This window comes from Echinops telfairi, unplaced genomic scaffold (assembly GCF_000313985.2).
Source record: "Echinops telfairi isolate 266 unplaced genomic scaffold, ASM31398v2 ScPeMD7_4;HRSCAF=17, whole genome shotgun sequence".
Lineage (NCBI taxonomy): Eukaryota > Metazoa > Chordata > Mammalia > Afrosoricida > Tenrecidae > Echinops > Echinops telfairi.
Window position 1 is genome coordinate 4,865,871 of NW_022103900.1, and position 16,890 is coordinate 4,882,760.

The following is a 16,890-nucleotide window of genomic DNA, read 5'->3' on the forward strand; positions in this document are numbered from 1 at the left end:
CCGCTCCATTCCCTTGCTTTTTTGTTGCGCCCCCTTAGTGTTTTGCCTCGGTATGGTGGGATCATATAGGGCGTAACTCCCACACTGTGTCTCTGGTGCTGTCCCCTGTAGGGCTATGGGTCAGTGAGGGGTGTCATGTCTCATAGTGGGGCTGGCCATGTGATCCTCTCCCTCTCCCAGAGCTGCAGATTCAGTGCAGTCCTTTGAAATAAATTCTTCTGGGGGAGGGGCAGGTGTCCACGTAGTAGTTGGGATTGGGGCCGGCCCCTCAACCTCTGCTCATTTTTAAATTGGGTTGTCTTTCTTTGTTGTTGAGTTGTAGGATTTTTTAAAAACATATTCTGACTCATAAACATTTATCAGATATAGGATCTCCAATTTTTTTCTATTCTGCAGGTTGTCTCTTACTTTATAAAGTCCTTTGATGCACAGAAGTTTTTAATTGTGATGAAGTTCAGTTTATCTATTTTGTCTTTTGTCGTTCATGCTTTTTGCGTCATAGCTGAGACTCTGTGATAAAAATCTGGACCCTGGTGCACAGCAAAGATCTCCTTGGATTTGGGTCTTTAGAGGTTTCGGGTCCTCGTTTGATGGGGCATCAGAGCTCATTGCTCTATTGTGCTTAGTGCTTCTTTCAGTTTCCTAGTTTGTTGCATAGTGCCTGGGATCTTGCAATCATTCACCCCTGGCATGACACTTGGTCTTTATTTGCTTGGAGCAAGAGAAGAAGGAAGGGAATCAGGAATAGGACATGGAATGTGTGCCTCCATGAACAGCCATCTCCTTGGCCATGAGATTAGAACTGGATTTTATCTGGCTACCATTAATGTACATTTTGATCAAAGATTTTATCAAAGACTCCTGATCCAAAAGGGTAAAATGAAGAACAAAATTTCAAATTCTCATGGATCCCAGACTTTCTGGAGCTTTGGAGAGTAGATGATCCCTAAAACTATTGCCCTGAGATCATCTTTAAACTTTAAACAAACAAGCAAACAAAAATCCCCCCCAAACCCTGAAGTCTTCTTAGACCCAAACAGGAGTTTAGCTGAACTAGTTAAAAAAGGTCTGTTCTGAGCATTGTGCTGGAGGATTGGAAACAGGGTCACAGAGAGAAACTGAGAAGTGAAGCTACATTGTGGGGATTGGACTCAGTGACATGGAACAAGCGGTCTGTGGATTGTTGAATAGAAACCTGATTCGCTTTGTTAACCTTCACCCAAATCACAATAAAAAAAATTTTTTAAAGAAGGAATGAAAAAGCACAGTCTCTATGGAATCAAAATGACAACAACTCAAAAGTTAGATAGGTTATCTTAGAGGGCAGTGGGTTGGTGTTAATTCACGAAGAAAAGTCCAGAAAATGAAATGAGCATCAATCTTTAGGGCAACTTGAAAAAGAATAAAATCAATGCCATGGAATTGTACATGTAAAAAAAAACCCCACAAAATCACTGTCATGGAGCTGATTTGGCTCACAGTCAGTCACCCACCCTATAGGACAGAATAGAACTGCCCCCTTTGAGTTTCTGATGTTGTAAATCTTTTGTTATGGCTCAAAGTCTGTATCGATGGCAATGGTAAGGCAAGAGGGTATGTCAGCTGCTTCTGAGGCAGGCGTTCAGAACCTAAGTGGCATCCTTGGAAAAAGCTGTGTTGTCAATCTTTAGCACAGCAGAACGCCTCCTCTTTCACCCTAGGTTCAGGCTCTCACCTTGGGGTTAGCAGCCCAATTTGTAATCCACAATACCTCCCTAATGGTACAAAGAGAACCCCGTCAATTGGCATAGGTTTTGCTCTTGGTGCTCTTAACACCAATGGATAGAAATGAAATAAATATTTCCTATCTAAATTCCAGTTGTAGTGAATATTAATTAGCTCCTATTTACAAATAGCGACTTGAATTAAAAGCCAAAACCAAAACTCATTGCCATTGAGTCAATTCTGACTCACAGTGATCCTGTAGGCCAGTGGTTCTCAACCTTCCCAATGCCGTGACCCCTTCATACAGTTCCTTATGTTGTTGGTGACTCCCAACCAGTAAATTATTTTTATAGTTACTTCATAACTGTCATTTTGCTACTGTTATGAATCTGGCAACCCCTGTGAAAGGGTCATTCGACCCCAAAGGGATCGCGACCCACAGGTTGAGAACCAATGCTATAGGCCAAGATCAACCTGGGCACGTGGGGTTCTGACACTAACTTTCTCCCTTGGATCAGTTAGTGGTTTTGAACTGAAGACCTTGCAGTTAGCAGCTCAACGCATAACCCACTATACTACCAGAGCTCCTCAGCGTGAATTAGCTTGAGTTAAAAGGGAAAATATACTGCTTCACAAAGTTAAAAAAAAGTGTTGGATAAATGTTGCTACTTCAAAAAAATCTTCCCAATCTCTTTGCTATGCTGCTTTTCAAGAAGTGGAGCCGAATTCCCCTAATGAGTGACTTGCTTCTAACTAATCAAGTAAGGCAGTAATGACAGTGTGTGACCTTGGAGACTAGGCTATAAAAGACTATATGTCTCTTGCTTCATTTACTCTGAGGAAATTAGCTGGCTTATCATGAGGACATTCAAGTGGGCTGTGAAGAGACCAGAATCAAGCTTTCTGGTAAAAGCGAAGAAGGAACTAAGGCCTTTCGCCAATGGTCACCTTTGTGAACCTTCTTGGAAGCAATTCCACCAGCCCCAGGCACACCTTTAGATGACAGTAGTACTTGTTGATATATTATTGCAACCGTATGAGAAGCCCTGAGTCAGACTTCTCGCTACGTTACTCCTGAACAGTTGATTCAGGGAAATGGTGGGCTAATCATTGCTATATTTACAGCTCTCATGGCAGAAGGAGCCCTGGTGAAGTCGTGGCTACTGCCCTGAACTGCTAACTTACCCTTACTGAAGTTTGAGTGTGCCCACCAGCAGACCCTTGGCTTTCTGTTCCTGTAAAGATTTACAGTATGCAGACCCAGAGGACAGTTTTACTCTGTCCTGAGCAGTGGTTCTCAACCTTCCTCATCCCACGACCCTTTAATACAGTTCCTCATGTGGTGGTGACCCCCCAACCATAAAATTATTTTCATCGCTACTCTCATAACTGTAATTTTGCTACTGTTATGAAACATGTAAATATCTGATATGCAGGATATATTATTATTGTTACAAATTGAACATAATTAAAGCATAGTGATTAATCACAAAAACAATATGTCATTATATGTTGTGAAATATTTATTTCTAATGATAAATCAATGAAATTTTGCCTTGAAGCATGGTGTAGCATGGATAACAGTCTTAATATAACAACAGTAAACTACATTGCTACATTTTGCCATGGTATTTGTAAAAAGCCAATGTTAGTGAGAAGGTTGAGATAGCTTCTTTTTTAAAAAAAATATCATTTTATTGGGGGCTTGTGCAACTCTTATCACAATCCATCCATCCCTCCATTGTATGTCAAACACATTTGTACATTTGTTGCCCTCATCATTCTCAAAAGAGATAGCTTCTTTCTCACCAGATCAGCACATGTTATGTGGTTGATCTGCCTGGAGACAAGATAGGAGCTAGAGGAGTGGTGTCTCAATTCGGTACCTAAACCATTGGAAATATGTGAGGAGACCCCTGTGAAAAGGTCGTTCAACCTCCAAAGGGGTCGCGACCCACAGGTTGAGAACCACAGTCCCAAAAGGTCACTATAAGTCAGAATTAATGGAATGACAGTGGTTTTTGTTTGTTTGTTTTGTTCTACTCTAAAATGGAAATTTTGTTTTTCCTCATAAACAAAAACTATTGTTTTTCCTTTTAAATTTTGCTAAATCAATAATGTGTTTCCCTTTTACAAATGCATACTGTTGTCACAAATATTATACAGTATATATGAACCATTTAAAATTTTTGAACGTTCCTCAGAGATTTAAACTTTAATGATATTCTCTTCCATTCTCTAATCCCATTTCCCTGAGGTACCCAGCGATACTGATACTCTTCAATTCTATGTTAATATATAAAAGCCCTCATTTATTATTCCTTTCTCCTTTCTTCCTTCCCTTAATTTCTTCCTCTTACAAAATACAGTAACGCGCCACCCATACTATTCTGAAACTTGCTTTGTTCGAGGAACAATGTCATGGACTTACAAACAAAATTTGTATGTAGTGATACAGTTGGTTGTACACTGGGTTGTACAAGGTTGTACAAGGTTAGCAGTTCAATTCCTCCAGTGGTTCTTTGGGAGAAAGATGAGGCTATCTGCTCCCTTAGAGATTTGCAGTCTTTTTTGGGGGGGGGGAATTCATATTTTATTTTTTAATTTTTATAAATAATTTTATTGGGTGTTCTTACAGCTCTTATCATAATCCATATATCAATTGTATCCAGCTCATTTGTACATATGTTGCCATCATCATTTTCTTATCACAATCCATACATACATCAATTGTGTAAAGCACATTTGTACATTCATTGCCCTCATCATTCTCAAAACACTTGCTCTCCACCTAAGCCCCTGGCATCAGCTCATTTTTCCCCTCCCTCCCTGCTACCCCCTCTTTTATGAACCCTTGATAATTTATAAATTATTATTTTGTCATATTTTGCCCTGTCCGACGTCTCCCTTCACCCACTTTTCTGTTGTCCGTCCCCCAGGGAGGAGATCACATGTAGATTCTTGTAATCGCTCCCCCCTTTCCAACCCACTCTCCCTCTACGCTCCCAGTATTGCCACTCACATCACCGGTCCTGAAGGGATCATCCGCCCTGGATTCCCTGTGTTTTCAGTTCCTATCTGTACCAGTGTACAAGCTCTGGTCTAGCCAGACGTCCAAGGTAGAATTCGAGTCATGGTAGTGGGGGAAAGATTTACAGTCTTGTAAACCCACAGAGGCAGTTCCAGTCGGATGCCGAGTCACAGTCCACTCGATGGCAATGAGTTATTCGCAAATTTGCCGGGACAAGGCCAACAGGTTGGAAGAGAAAGAAGAAAATGTCTGTTCACATAAGGGAACGTTAAAGAGCAGTTCTCGCTCCTGTGACAGCCACCATTCTGAATTGGAATGGAGTGGATGGCAATGAGTTTGGTTTTCGCTGAGCGCTTCTCAAAGAGGAACTACAACTCCCAGAATTCCACTTACGCGCACACCGGTCCATCCCCCCACCTCGCCGCGACGCCTTCTGGGATATGTAGTGTGCGTCTTCCGCCCTGCACGCTGCCCTTGCGGGGCATGGCTTCCTCCTTTGGGGACAAACTTGACCAGAGAAAAGGAATATGGAGAAGAAAATGAAATTCCTGGGATAGGAGGGTTGAGCGAGAGAGGTCAGAGCCCCCGGTCACGTCGCTTGATGGGGACCGGGAGCAAACCTGACTTCTGGGCCGTCGTAACCTACCTTCCTGGGGTCTTCTGGGGAGTTGCTGGCTTCGGGAAGATGAGGTCAGGTAGAGGCGGCGCGTTTTCTTCTGACACACTCTGCACATTTTTCCGACCGGGACACAGGCCAGTCTTGGAATCCGGGCCTCCTTCTTGGAGGTGGCTCCGGGCTCCGATCAGCAGCGCGGGAGAGGGCAGGCGTGCACCCTCGCCCTGTGCCTCTCCGGGAGGCTCCCAGCCATCCCGTCATTGATTAGCCTGGAAGACGCGTGCCATTTGCACCGTGCGCCAAGTTTACCGTGCACGAGGCGCGTTCACCAGGGGCCGGGCGGGGCAGTGGTTAGCGCGGGGCTGCTTCCCTAAAGACGTGCAGTTCCAACCCCCCAGCCTCCCTGCAAGAGCAAAGTGGCAAGTCTGCGCCGCTTTACAGTCTTGAAACCCTGACTCAGCCTTGTAGGGTCGCTATGAGTGGGATCCACTCCAGGGCCATCAATTTTTGGCTTATATTTGTTCTCAAGTGGTACCAGTGCCTCAGTCTCAAAGCCCTTCAGGTGGCCAAGTGATGTACTCAAAGTCACTCACCTCTGGACAGAGCTAGGGATTCCTTTTTATTCTAAAGACTTGACACCTAACTGCACTTTCAATTGTGGGTGCAGGGCTTTTTGTGTTTGTGTGACCTAGGGCAGCATGGGTCAGGATGTAGTACTGCTTGCCAATATGGACTCCCGGTTTTTTGTTCTGAACAAACTCCTTGGCAGAGCCCAAGAGAGGGGTCTAAACTGCATTCTTTTAATAATAATGATAGAATTGCCGCTTGACATAATAAAGCTATTCAGTTGGAAAGAAGCAAAGACTAGGGTTGTTGTTACAGCGTCACTCTTTGAATCTAAGTTTCCCCATCTGAGATGGCAATGATATTCCTACTGTCTCTCGGGTTGGTTAGAGAATATGTTGACTTTATGTATTTAAAAAGCCCTTTGTAAATTGTCATTATGAATCAGAAGTGATTAGATGGCAGTGAGTTTAGTATTTGGGTGTGTAAATTGTATTATGTCACAGAAGTGTTGGCTGCTAGGATTTTCTAATCATCATTTCTCAATTTCCCATACATTTTTATAATTTTAAAGACAATTTATTCTCTTTTATAATTGTCTTTGATTCAGTTGAGTTGGGTTTTTTTTAATTCTTCTGTTTTTATGGTCAAACGTGAAAATTTTAGGTAAATGTCTGATTTAACAAACATTTTAAAGATAGGGTACAGAAAGAAGTCCCTTTCCTTGGGCATTTAATTTTGGATCCAATCTTGCTATGTAGTTCAGACTTAAAGTCTTTAGTTAATGCAAAGAAAATGGTTACTCTACTTTGAATTTTGGGATTAAATTATTATTATTATTATTACACAGTTTAATTGATCTATATATAGTTCATGTACCATACATACAATTCTATGATCTGAATATACTAAAAAGCATTGTACAGTCATTACCACAATCAACTTGGGGATGACTTTATTATCGATCTAAGTATAACCATGGTAAATCAATCCTTTTACAGAAGCTGCATGTTGGGATGGGATTCGTAATCATCAGAATGGAAGCAAAATACCTGAAGAAAAATCAGTTCTTCTTAAACCAGTGTATTTCACCTGGCTACTAGTTTCAGGTGATTTTCTTTAAGGCAACTGTGATGTAATTGAAGAGAAAACTCTTTTCTAGACTTACTGGTCACAAATATGCAGCGTCTAAGAACTATTGTGCCATGCTTCTGGAGAGTATTTCAATTGCGACCCTCAAGTTGTGAAATGTTAACTAGCCAGATGAATAAGTGTACAGATGAAGAGCAAATATTTGATCTTATTGAAAGGAACAAAGCCACCCTCTCAGAAAAGCAAGTGGGATGTGCATTTAATATCCTTTGGGAGTTCCAAAAGCAGAAGACCAGCGTGTTGAAAAGTGTTGCGTACGTCAAAGACCACTCCCAGTTTCTGACCCTCCGTAATGTGACTACAGATAAAGTAGAACTGATGACCGATGACTCCCTGGTGAATGTGTTGTACATCATGCAACAGTAAGTGATTTGCTTTTCAATTGTCTTGAAAATGGTCATTTATTTTCAGAAAAAGTCTCTGTAAAGCAAAAAGCATGTTCTTCCCTTCACCCTGCAATAATAGTTTCCCTGATAACCCTGATAACTTTGAAGAAGTTTGAAGGATATGCTGTGAAACTGATGGTGGTAGTTTAATTGTATGACTGGAAGTAGAATCATTTGTGAAAGTAGAAATTATTCAGCCCTATGTAACTGGCTTCTTGGAAAATTGGTAGAAATGTGGTTACTAAAGAAATTGCGGGTAAGATAAGTACAATTAGACTTCAGTTTACTACATAACAATAGTAAACTGTGCCTGTGTTGACCTTTGATTTCTCATAACTAAATGAATGACAGGTATGCATGCTGGTTCACTAGATTGTACCCAACAGTAGCTCTCAATAACTAAGAAAAGTAAGTAGAATTAGTTCACAGACTAATTTAAACTTGGTAATAATGTTTTCAAATTATATCCCGTGAATTGTCTAAAGGCATTGCATTAAAAAGAAAAGGCAAGGGGTCTTCCTCAGTATCAAAGGAAAACCCAGAACAATTTGACAATTGATTTTATGTTTATGTATATATCTATAATACTTATTGTTATTGAAAGTATAATGGAACAGAACTCTTGTATGCTGGTGACACAATATTTATTAAGACTTTTAAAAACACTATTGACCGAATTTTGCTTCAAAGATTGAGTGTAAGTAATCTGAGATACATTTAAAAGATTCTCATATATGAGATTTTCATCACAACATTATTGATACTGAAAAAGCAAGACTCCAATAGGTGATTGTTTAACCGAATGATGTTATATTCATATTGTGGAATAATATACAATCACTAAAAATCGTATCTTGCAAAATATTTAATGATGTAAACAAATGGGGACATACAACTGCCCTGGCACTTTGCATACTGAAAATGCAAGATACAAAAATGTGGAAGCTCGACGTGTAGTTCACTTAGATGTAGGGACAAAACTACAAAGGACTGCTTCACAGTGTTAATGGTGGATGTTTATGAGCAGCAGGGTTGTAAATGGCTTTTATTTCCCTATTAAAGTTTTTTCTGTATTTTAAAACTTTTTTTTTCTACAGAAAGTTTTGTGTTCAGGAAAAGTGGTACCTGTTACATGTTTGCTAGGCTGTTCCAGAACATCAAAATAGAAATAGACCAGAAATAAGGGCTGACCCTGAAAGAGAAAAAAAACTTGAGGTTTTATTTTACATGGTAACTCTTTCTCTGTGTGAGTTTTTAATGATTTGTAAATGTTTGCTTATCCGGAATTTGTTCTCTTGCTTCATTTTGAGATTTGGTGTTGAGCCCCATGACCCTCTAATTGAAGCTCTCGTTATGGAAGCCTGCAGGAGACTGGAAAGGCAAGTACGTTGGGTGCATCATCTAAATTCCCCATCATTTAAGATCCATGTTTTTCAGGGCTGCCACAGTGAAATCATACAGGAAAGAATAGGGAGCAGCTACCACCTCATCAAGCGTCCTTGAAAAAAATGCATTTGAACTCCCATTTGTTTGAGGGTTGTTTGTGCTTGTGTGTTTTGTCTTTGTGAGACAAAGAAATTATTAAAAATGATCTTTCCTCAAATTAAGTGCAGGGAGCATATCATTATGTGATTTCCCGCATAATGATATATTCAGAGACTAGCCTTTTTGAATCTTTTCTGGAAGAGCTCCTCCAGAAGGAGAAGATGTTCTGGTTGACTGGCCGGGTCAGTGAAAGGGAAAACCTAGGACACAAACAAGGACACCAGTTCGGTACTCGCTTCATCTTTGTGACGAAGCCATCAGCGGAGAGCCTCAGTGATACTAGAGGCGTGTAAAGAAAGCAAGTTTCAGAACAATTGGTGTGGAGAAAATTCAGAACTAATTTCTGTACAATACACAGCCATATTTTCAGCATGCCCCCATAATTGATGATAATCTGGACAAACATGAAATCTGATTGGATATTCCCATTTTGAGTATAACCCTAAGTCCACTGCCATTTAGTTGAGTCCGCTTCACAGCAGCTCTGTATAACTCAGAGTGACGCTGTGTAGTGTTTTGGAGACCGTACGTCTTTGTGGGAACAGATGTCTCCTCTTTTTCATGTGGAACAGCTGGTAGGTTTGAAACCATGACCTGTGGTAAGGTGTTTGGGGTTTTTTGGGGTGTGTGTGGGGGAGCTCTCTATTTATAAATGAGTTGAGATTATAGCATAGCTCATTTTAGTAAAATTTCAGCTATTTCCTAAAACTTTGTATTCTTTAAGAATTCTGGATGGCTAAGCTCCATTATTAGTGGAATAAGGCAAACATTAGTGAGGAAGTTAAGGGAGAAAAGAGACAGAAAGATTAAAAATGAATACACAGAACAACTCTTTCTCTTACTCAACTAGAAACCAAGGTCAGAAAGGAAAGGATTGACCAGGAAAAAGAAAAAACCCAGCAGGCTAATTATTTGCAACAGAGAGGAACAGACACTCCTATATTGTGCTTTTTAGTGCTTCTGAACACTAAAACCATGCGAAACTCTGACGGTTGTACTTATTTTTTGTTAAGTACGGTTGTGCTTATACATAGGCCTTTGTTTTAGGACCTGGATTAAGTTAATCACAGAATTGAACAGTTCTGTGATTTTGTTTTTCCTTTTGGTTCAAATATACACAGCAGATAAATCATACATCAGTTCAACCATGTGGGCATGTAAAATTCAATGACATTGGTACATTCTTCAAGTGTACTACCTTTCTCACGATCCTTCTCTGAGTTGTTTCACCATGATCACCATAAACGAACTCATTGCCCTTGTTGTCTAATGTTTCAAGGTACTGTTGTCACTTTATCTCATATAGATAATAAAAAAAACTTTTTCCTATGATTTAGATGAAGGTTGACAGAGCAGATCATCAGCTTTACGTTCAACGAGTTATACTTATTTTATTTCCACTCATCCATGCCAACCCTCTTGATGATTTTTTTTTTTCTTAAATCATTTTATTAGGGATGATTCTTTAAATGCTCATGGCAGACGTTCTTTACTCTTGGTGTTGGACTGATAACTACAAGGCTAGCCAGCAGCTCAACCCCACCACCCACTCCTTGGGAGAAAGATGAGGCTGTCTACTGCCATGACCATTTATGGTCTAGAAAACCCAGCATAAGAGTCAGTCACTGCAAGCCGGAATGGAACTGAAGGCATTAGTTGTCTTTTTAATTGTTTGGTTTAAAGATGGCTTCAGGGTATAGTTTCTGTTTTAGGTTTAAGGATTTCCTCAGGGTAACAGTTTTGGCCAACCTCAGTGGCTCCAGAAATTTTGGATTCCGTGAAAATTTGAAGTTCTGTTTCACATTTCCCTGTTTTGATCAAGGCTCTTCTCTAGAATCTTTCATCACATCATCAGTAGTGTAGCTGGGCACCCGTCCAGTTCTTGTGTCCTGACACAGGAAGTAATTGTTTACGGAGGTGGTTCGTGCATTCCAGTGCCTTAACCAATTCCTGACCTTCCATCTTCCTCTGCTGCTCCAAGAAAATAGGAATTTTGTACCTCAGATGGATATTCACAAGTTCTGAAGACCCCAGCACGGGACAGTGATTTAGGAGGTAGAACGGAACAGGAAAATTTACACGCGGCTAATTGATTGATTGCCCGATAGCCCTACAACTCCAAACCAAAGCAACAAACCCATTGAGGCATTTGGTGTCATAGACAGTATCGATAGTTCCTTGAGGAATTTTTAAAAAAGAAATATATATCTATTGTTGTCATTTTATATACCGTATATACTCAAGTATAAGCCGACCCAAATATCAGCCGAGGTACCTAATTTTACCACAAAAACTGCATTAAAAGTGTGCTGAAAAACTCGGCTTATACAAGAGTACATACCATAAGTAAGATCATATAATATGTGTCCTTTTGTGATTGATCATTTAACTCAGCATAATGTCCTTGAGGTAGATCCAGCTCTCTTTATGACTGAATAGTATACTATCGTGTGTATATATATCTCACATTTTGTAGTTCTGCAGATTTGGAGATGCTGCCAAATTTTGACAATTCACCTATTGAATGTCATTTTAATTAATCATATTTCTCTGAGGATAGTCAGGGTAATTGTAACTTTTTGTGAGTAATCTGAACAACCAGGTTTTTATGTTAAATTTGATCATTGTTGATAACAGGTCATAATTTCTAAATTTCTCTTTTAGGCATCAGGCAGTGTTATGTGTATTATGCAGCTTAAACAAATCATTGCATAACAGATTTTAAAATTTTACTATTTCTAAATAATTGAGCTGGAGACATATAGTTGTACTTCTCTAGAAAACCAGATAGTTTTTAAAAATTTTAATTCATTTCAAAATAACTCAGAATATAATTATATTTTTCTTTATGCCACTTTACAGCAATACTTTTATTTTTTCTAATATGGAATTATATACATTTTAAAACTCTAATTTGTATTCCATATATAGAATTCCTCAGAGTCATGGAATAAACATTAGTTCTGTTGTGTGTTTTTTTATGGCTTGTAAGCTAATATTTTAGTTACATAACAAATGACTTAATGATTTTGCTAAAATATCTGAATAAAAAAAATCTGAATTTATGTTGTAGAACTATGAGTCAAATCTCAAATGAGATGGATTATACAGAGTAGTACTATGTGATGGATTTAGCAAGGATAATTAACAAGAATTTGACATTCATATTTTTAAAAATATGATATAAGATTTTATATATTTATAAAAAGTAGGGAAACTAGTTTAAATAATTCCCATATACTATCTTCTAGTTTCAATCATTATCAACATATATCCCTCCCCTCAGTATATTTTCAGGAGTCCTGGTGGCATAGTGGTTACATGTTGGGCTGCTAACTGTAAGGTCAGCAGTTTGAAACCACTATCTGCTCTGCTGGAGAAAGATGAGGCTTTCCACTTTGGTAAAATGTTACAGTTTCAGAAACCCACAGTTCTACCTAGTCACCATGAACCAGAATTGATTCAATGGAACTGAGTTTGGCTTTGATTTTTCAGTATATTTTGAAATAATCCAAACCCACTGCCACTGAGTTGATTCTGACTATAGTGGCCCTGTAGGACAGATAGAACTGTCCCATAGGGTTTCCAAGCCTGTGAATCTTTATGGAAGCAAACTGCCACATCTTTCTCCCAAGTATTGACTGGTGTGTTTGAACTGCCAACCTTTCTGCTGCCAGGTGCCTAGCCATTGTGCCACCAGAGCTTTTCTTAGAGATAAGGACTCTTAAATTTATTTACATAACTGCAATTCCATTATGATGCTAAGTTAGTACCCAGCTAAGGTCAACACATTACATTTGGCCGCTAGGGATCCTTCGTTTTTTTGTTTTCTCCCCAACAGTTTGATTGTCATAAAATTCATACACGAAGCAACAAAGCCCACATGGAAGAAGCACACCAGCCTATGCAACCACGAGGTGTCGAAGGGATCAGGTGTAAGGCATCATCAGAACAAAAAATCTTACCATAGTGAATGATGGGGGGAGTGTGGAGTGGAGATCCAAAGCCCATTAGTAGGCCACTGGAGATCCCCTTGCAGAGGGGTCTCGGGGAGGAGATGAGCCAGTCAGGGTGCGATATAACAATGATGAGAAATACAACCTTCCTCTAGTTCCTAAAGTTTTCCTCCCCGCTCCCACTACCATGACTCGAATTCTATCTTGCAAGACTGGCTAGACCAGAGGAGGTACACTGGTACAGATAGGAACTGAAAATACAGGGAATACAGGATGGATGAGCCCTATAGGACCAGTGGTGTGAGTGGCAAAACAGGGAGGGTAAAGGGAGAATGGGTAGGAAAGAGGGAACCGATTACATGGAACTGTGTGTGACCTCCTCCCTGGGGGACAGACAACCGAAAAGTGGGTGAAGGGAGACGTCAGACAGGGCAAGATATGACAAAATACCCATTTGTAAACTATCAAGGGCTCATGCGGGAGGGGGGAGCGGGGAGGGAGGGGAAAAATGAGGACCTAATGTCGGTGGTTTAAATGGAGAGAAAATGTTTTGAGAAACGATGTACAAATGCGCTTTACACAATTGATGTGTGTATGGATTGGGATAACAGTTGTATGAGCCCCTAATAAAATGTTTAAAAAATAAAATAAAATAAAATAAAATTCATACAATTGTCATATAACTCACAAATCATTACAATTCAATAGTTTACTCACATCAGGAAGAGTTGTACCATCATCACCGCAATCAGTTTTAGTACAGAAAGCATTTTATTGAAGAATATCATATCAAACTGCACCAATTATGTTCATACAGCTTAATGAGTTCTCATCTACTGATTGACAACTTCTGGGCCACAGAGCTCAGAATAAGAAACGGAACACAGCTGGTGTTCCAGAAGTTCTCCCCATGTCTTCTCCATCACAGCCTCACCCTAAGAAGAGCCACTGTCTTGGCATCTAACAGTGGCGATTCATCTTCTTTTTATAGAATTACCCATTATGTGCTCCGCTGTGTAGGTCACTCAGTGTGCTTAGAAATTTCATACATGATATTGCATGTGAGTCAGTTTTTTCTTTTTATTGTTATGTAGGATGAAGAGGCTTCAAAAAGATGGTGGAAAAATTCCTTTCTCTTTTAATCCCATTTTTCCATGAACTTTTGAAACCCCCTTATATTCTGTTATAATAATATAGTAATTTCCTCATTGTACTCACTTCAAAAACTAGTAGATAAATGGTTGAAATGATTTTGAGCGATTTTCCCTTTTTGATCTCTAATACTCAACTTTTAAGCTATTAACATGTGCTAGTTTTATAATAGTAACATTTTCGAAAGAAACATACTTTATATATGTGAAGAGTGTAGGCAGTTTTTTGACTGCTTCTTATTGTTTGGCAACTGTGTATTATATATTTTAAACAAAAGTAAATGTTAATTATTTCTTTTGTGTATGTCATTTAATAGGTTTGATATTACTGTGCTGTCAAAATTTTCCTCTTGCCTGACAGATCAACATTTGAATTTTAGCCCACTAATGGGAAAAATAGCTGACATTGTGAATAGAAATTTGGAAACCATACAGGATTTAAGGTAATTAATCAGGGGCTTTGTGTTGTAATGGAAAGATCCTGGGTTTTGCGTGACACACACAGATTTGCCACTTCCTAGTTGTGTGACTAGGAGCCCTGGTGGTGTAGTGGTTCTCCGTTGGGCTGTGATACACATGGTTGGCAGTTTGAAACCACCAGCATCTCTGGGAGAAAGACTGGATTTTGTACTCCTATAAACAGTTACAGTCTCTGAAACCCACAGGCGGTTGCTATTGACTCAATAGCAGTGCGTCTCATTGTATTTCGAGTTGTGTGTCTAGGCTAATTCACTAAACCTCTTATAAGTCAGTATCCTCATCGGTAACAGGAGCATAGTAACATCTACTTAGCAGAGACAAGGAATGTAAAACCTTTAACACAGTGTTGCTGATAACGGTGAAGGTATTAGAGTTTACCTACATGCAAGCTTACTAGTTGGCTTACCAGAGTGTCAATGGTACTGGTAGCAGACATGGGAGCCCTGGTGCTTAGGTAAGCATTGGACTGCTAACTGCAAGGTCAGATGTGGGAAACCAAGAACTGAGAAGAGAGTGTATGTGGACAAATTCTCGATGCTCATATTTTAAGGAGTCTGGGAGGCAGATTCTGGGCGAGGAAGGCTTTCATGTTCGTGAGTTAAAGAGGTATTGCATCACATTCTCCTAAGTTAAAGTTAGTACCCATCAGTTGCTCCTGTAATTATGCCAGTTTTAAGGTTCTGCTTGCAAGCACGTGTTGCTTACAGTTTGCTTGAAGGTTACTGCCTGAAGGCTGTCTGCCATCAAGAGGCATCAGACCACCCCACCCTAAGTATGGCCCATACCTCTGATAAGGATCATAGATTGCTCCCCTGGAGAAGAGCTCAGGGACCCTAAGTTCAAGCCAGCTCAGAGACAGCCAAGGTTAAGCCTCCATCTTTACTCTAGAACCCGCCCATCTTGTTATGTATATGTCTTCCTGCCACAGGTATGCCCCTAGTACCTCCTTTTCCTGTTATGTTACACCCTCAGCACGTCTCCTTCCTGTTACGTGTTTGCCTCTAATACAGCCCCTTCCTGTTCTGTATGTGTATGATGTGGCTTGGGTGCCTGAGATTATATTAGTCTGTGAGAGAATACATTATTACTCCCTCACTCTAGTTCTGGGCACCATGGGAGAGGTGAGTACCTTCATGTCTGTTGTTTCTTTAATTTACCCTTCAATTACACAACCGCCCTCTAAGATCCATTCGGTTGTGGAAGCTAGTCCTCCACAGTCAGAGGTTCAAAGTCCTAGCCACTCCATGGGAGAAAGATGAGACTGCTCTCGTAAAGATTTACAATCTTGGGAACACTATATCGAGTTGCTATGGGTCAGAATTGACTTATTGTCAGTGGCTTGGTAGAAGGCATGAGACTTACATCAGAAACAAAGGCCTTTATTTCTCACAGTAATAGCAGAAGTTAGAATATCAGCATTTTCTTGCCTTCCTTCCCTGAGTTCCAGTTCCTTGAGTGGGCTGTGTTCCCAGAGAGGAATTGTGCATTTATGGAACTCCAGGTCTTTCACATTAGTCAGTGAGCATATTTGGCCCTTTGTGTCAGAGGGGACACTATCATTCTAAGCGGCTTGTGTACAAACATTTTTGAAAAATATAAGTTCTGAATAAATTTAGTGTTTCTGCTCGCAACTTATGTAAAAACTTGAGAAGCCCATGCAGAATGACCTTTTAATACGCACAGTGCCTGGAGCAAAGACGTTTCTCAGGAATTGAGAGCCCAGCATTTCACACTTCCAGTTGTGATACTGAATGACTCTATGGACAAAACATTGAATAATGCAGGGAGCCTCAAGAGAAGGCAGAAGTAACACATGAGTCACTGTACCCAAAATAATTGGTCGACATTCATCTACTTTAAGAGCTCGCACATCATCAAGAACTGACGGTACTCATGGAAAAAGGCTCAGCCGCGCTGGAGGTGTAAGTGAGAAACGAGGTTACAGAAATGGGAAGAATACCAATTGAAATGTTTCCCAAGAACTGATGCAGCGCTAGACGCATTCACTCTTCTTTTTTAAAAATCATTTTACTGGGGGCTCATACAACTCTTTTTAAAAAAAATCAGTTTATTAGGGGCTGATACAACTTTTATCACAATCCATATATATATCAGTTGTAAAGCACATTTGCACATTCTTTGCCCTCATCATTCTCAAAACATCTGCTCTCTACCCAAGCCCCTAGCATCAGCTCATTTTCCCCCTTTCTCCCCACTTCCTCATGAACCCTTGATAATTTATAAATTATTATGTCATATCTTACACTGTCTGACGTCTGCCTTCACCCACTTTTCTGTTGTCCGT

General features: G+C 39.9%; 1 protein-coding gene across 1 annotated transcript in view; it reads left to right on the forward strand.

Annotated features, from left to right (window-relative positions):
* Positions 1-5,194: 5,194 nt before the first annotated feature.
* The window catches only part of FASTKD1 (FAST kinase domains 1), a 33,504-nt gene continuing 21,808 nt past the window's right edge, over positions 5,195-16,890 (forward strand). Inside the window, exons 1-4 of the mRNA XM_013004949.3 lie at positions 5,195-5,425; positions 6,917-7,429; positions 8,764-8,832; positions 14,423-14,548. Of these exons, the coding sequence (XP_012860403.1) occupies positions 7,095-7,429; positions 8,764-8,832; positions 14,423-14,548 (530 nt within the window). The 5' untranslated portion in view covers positions 5,195-5,425; positions 6,917-7,094. The remainder of the gene's footprint in view (positions 5,426-6,916; positions 7,430-8,763; positions 8,833-14,422; positions 14,549-16,890) is intronic.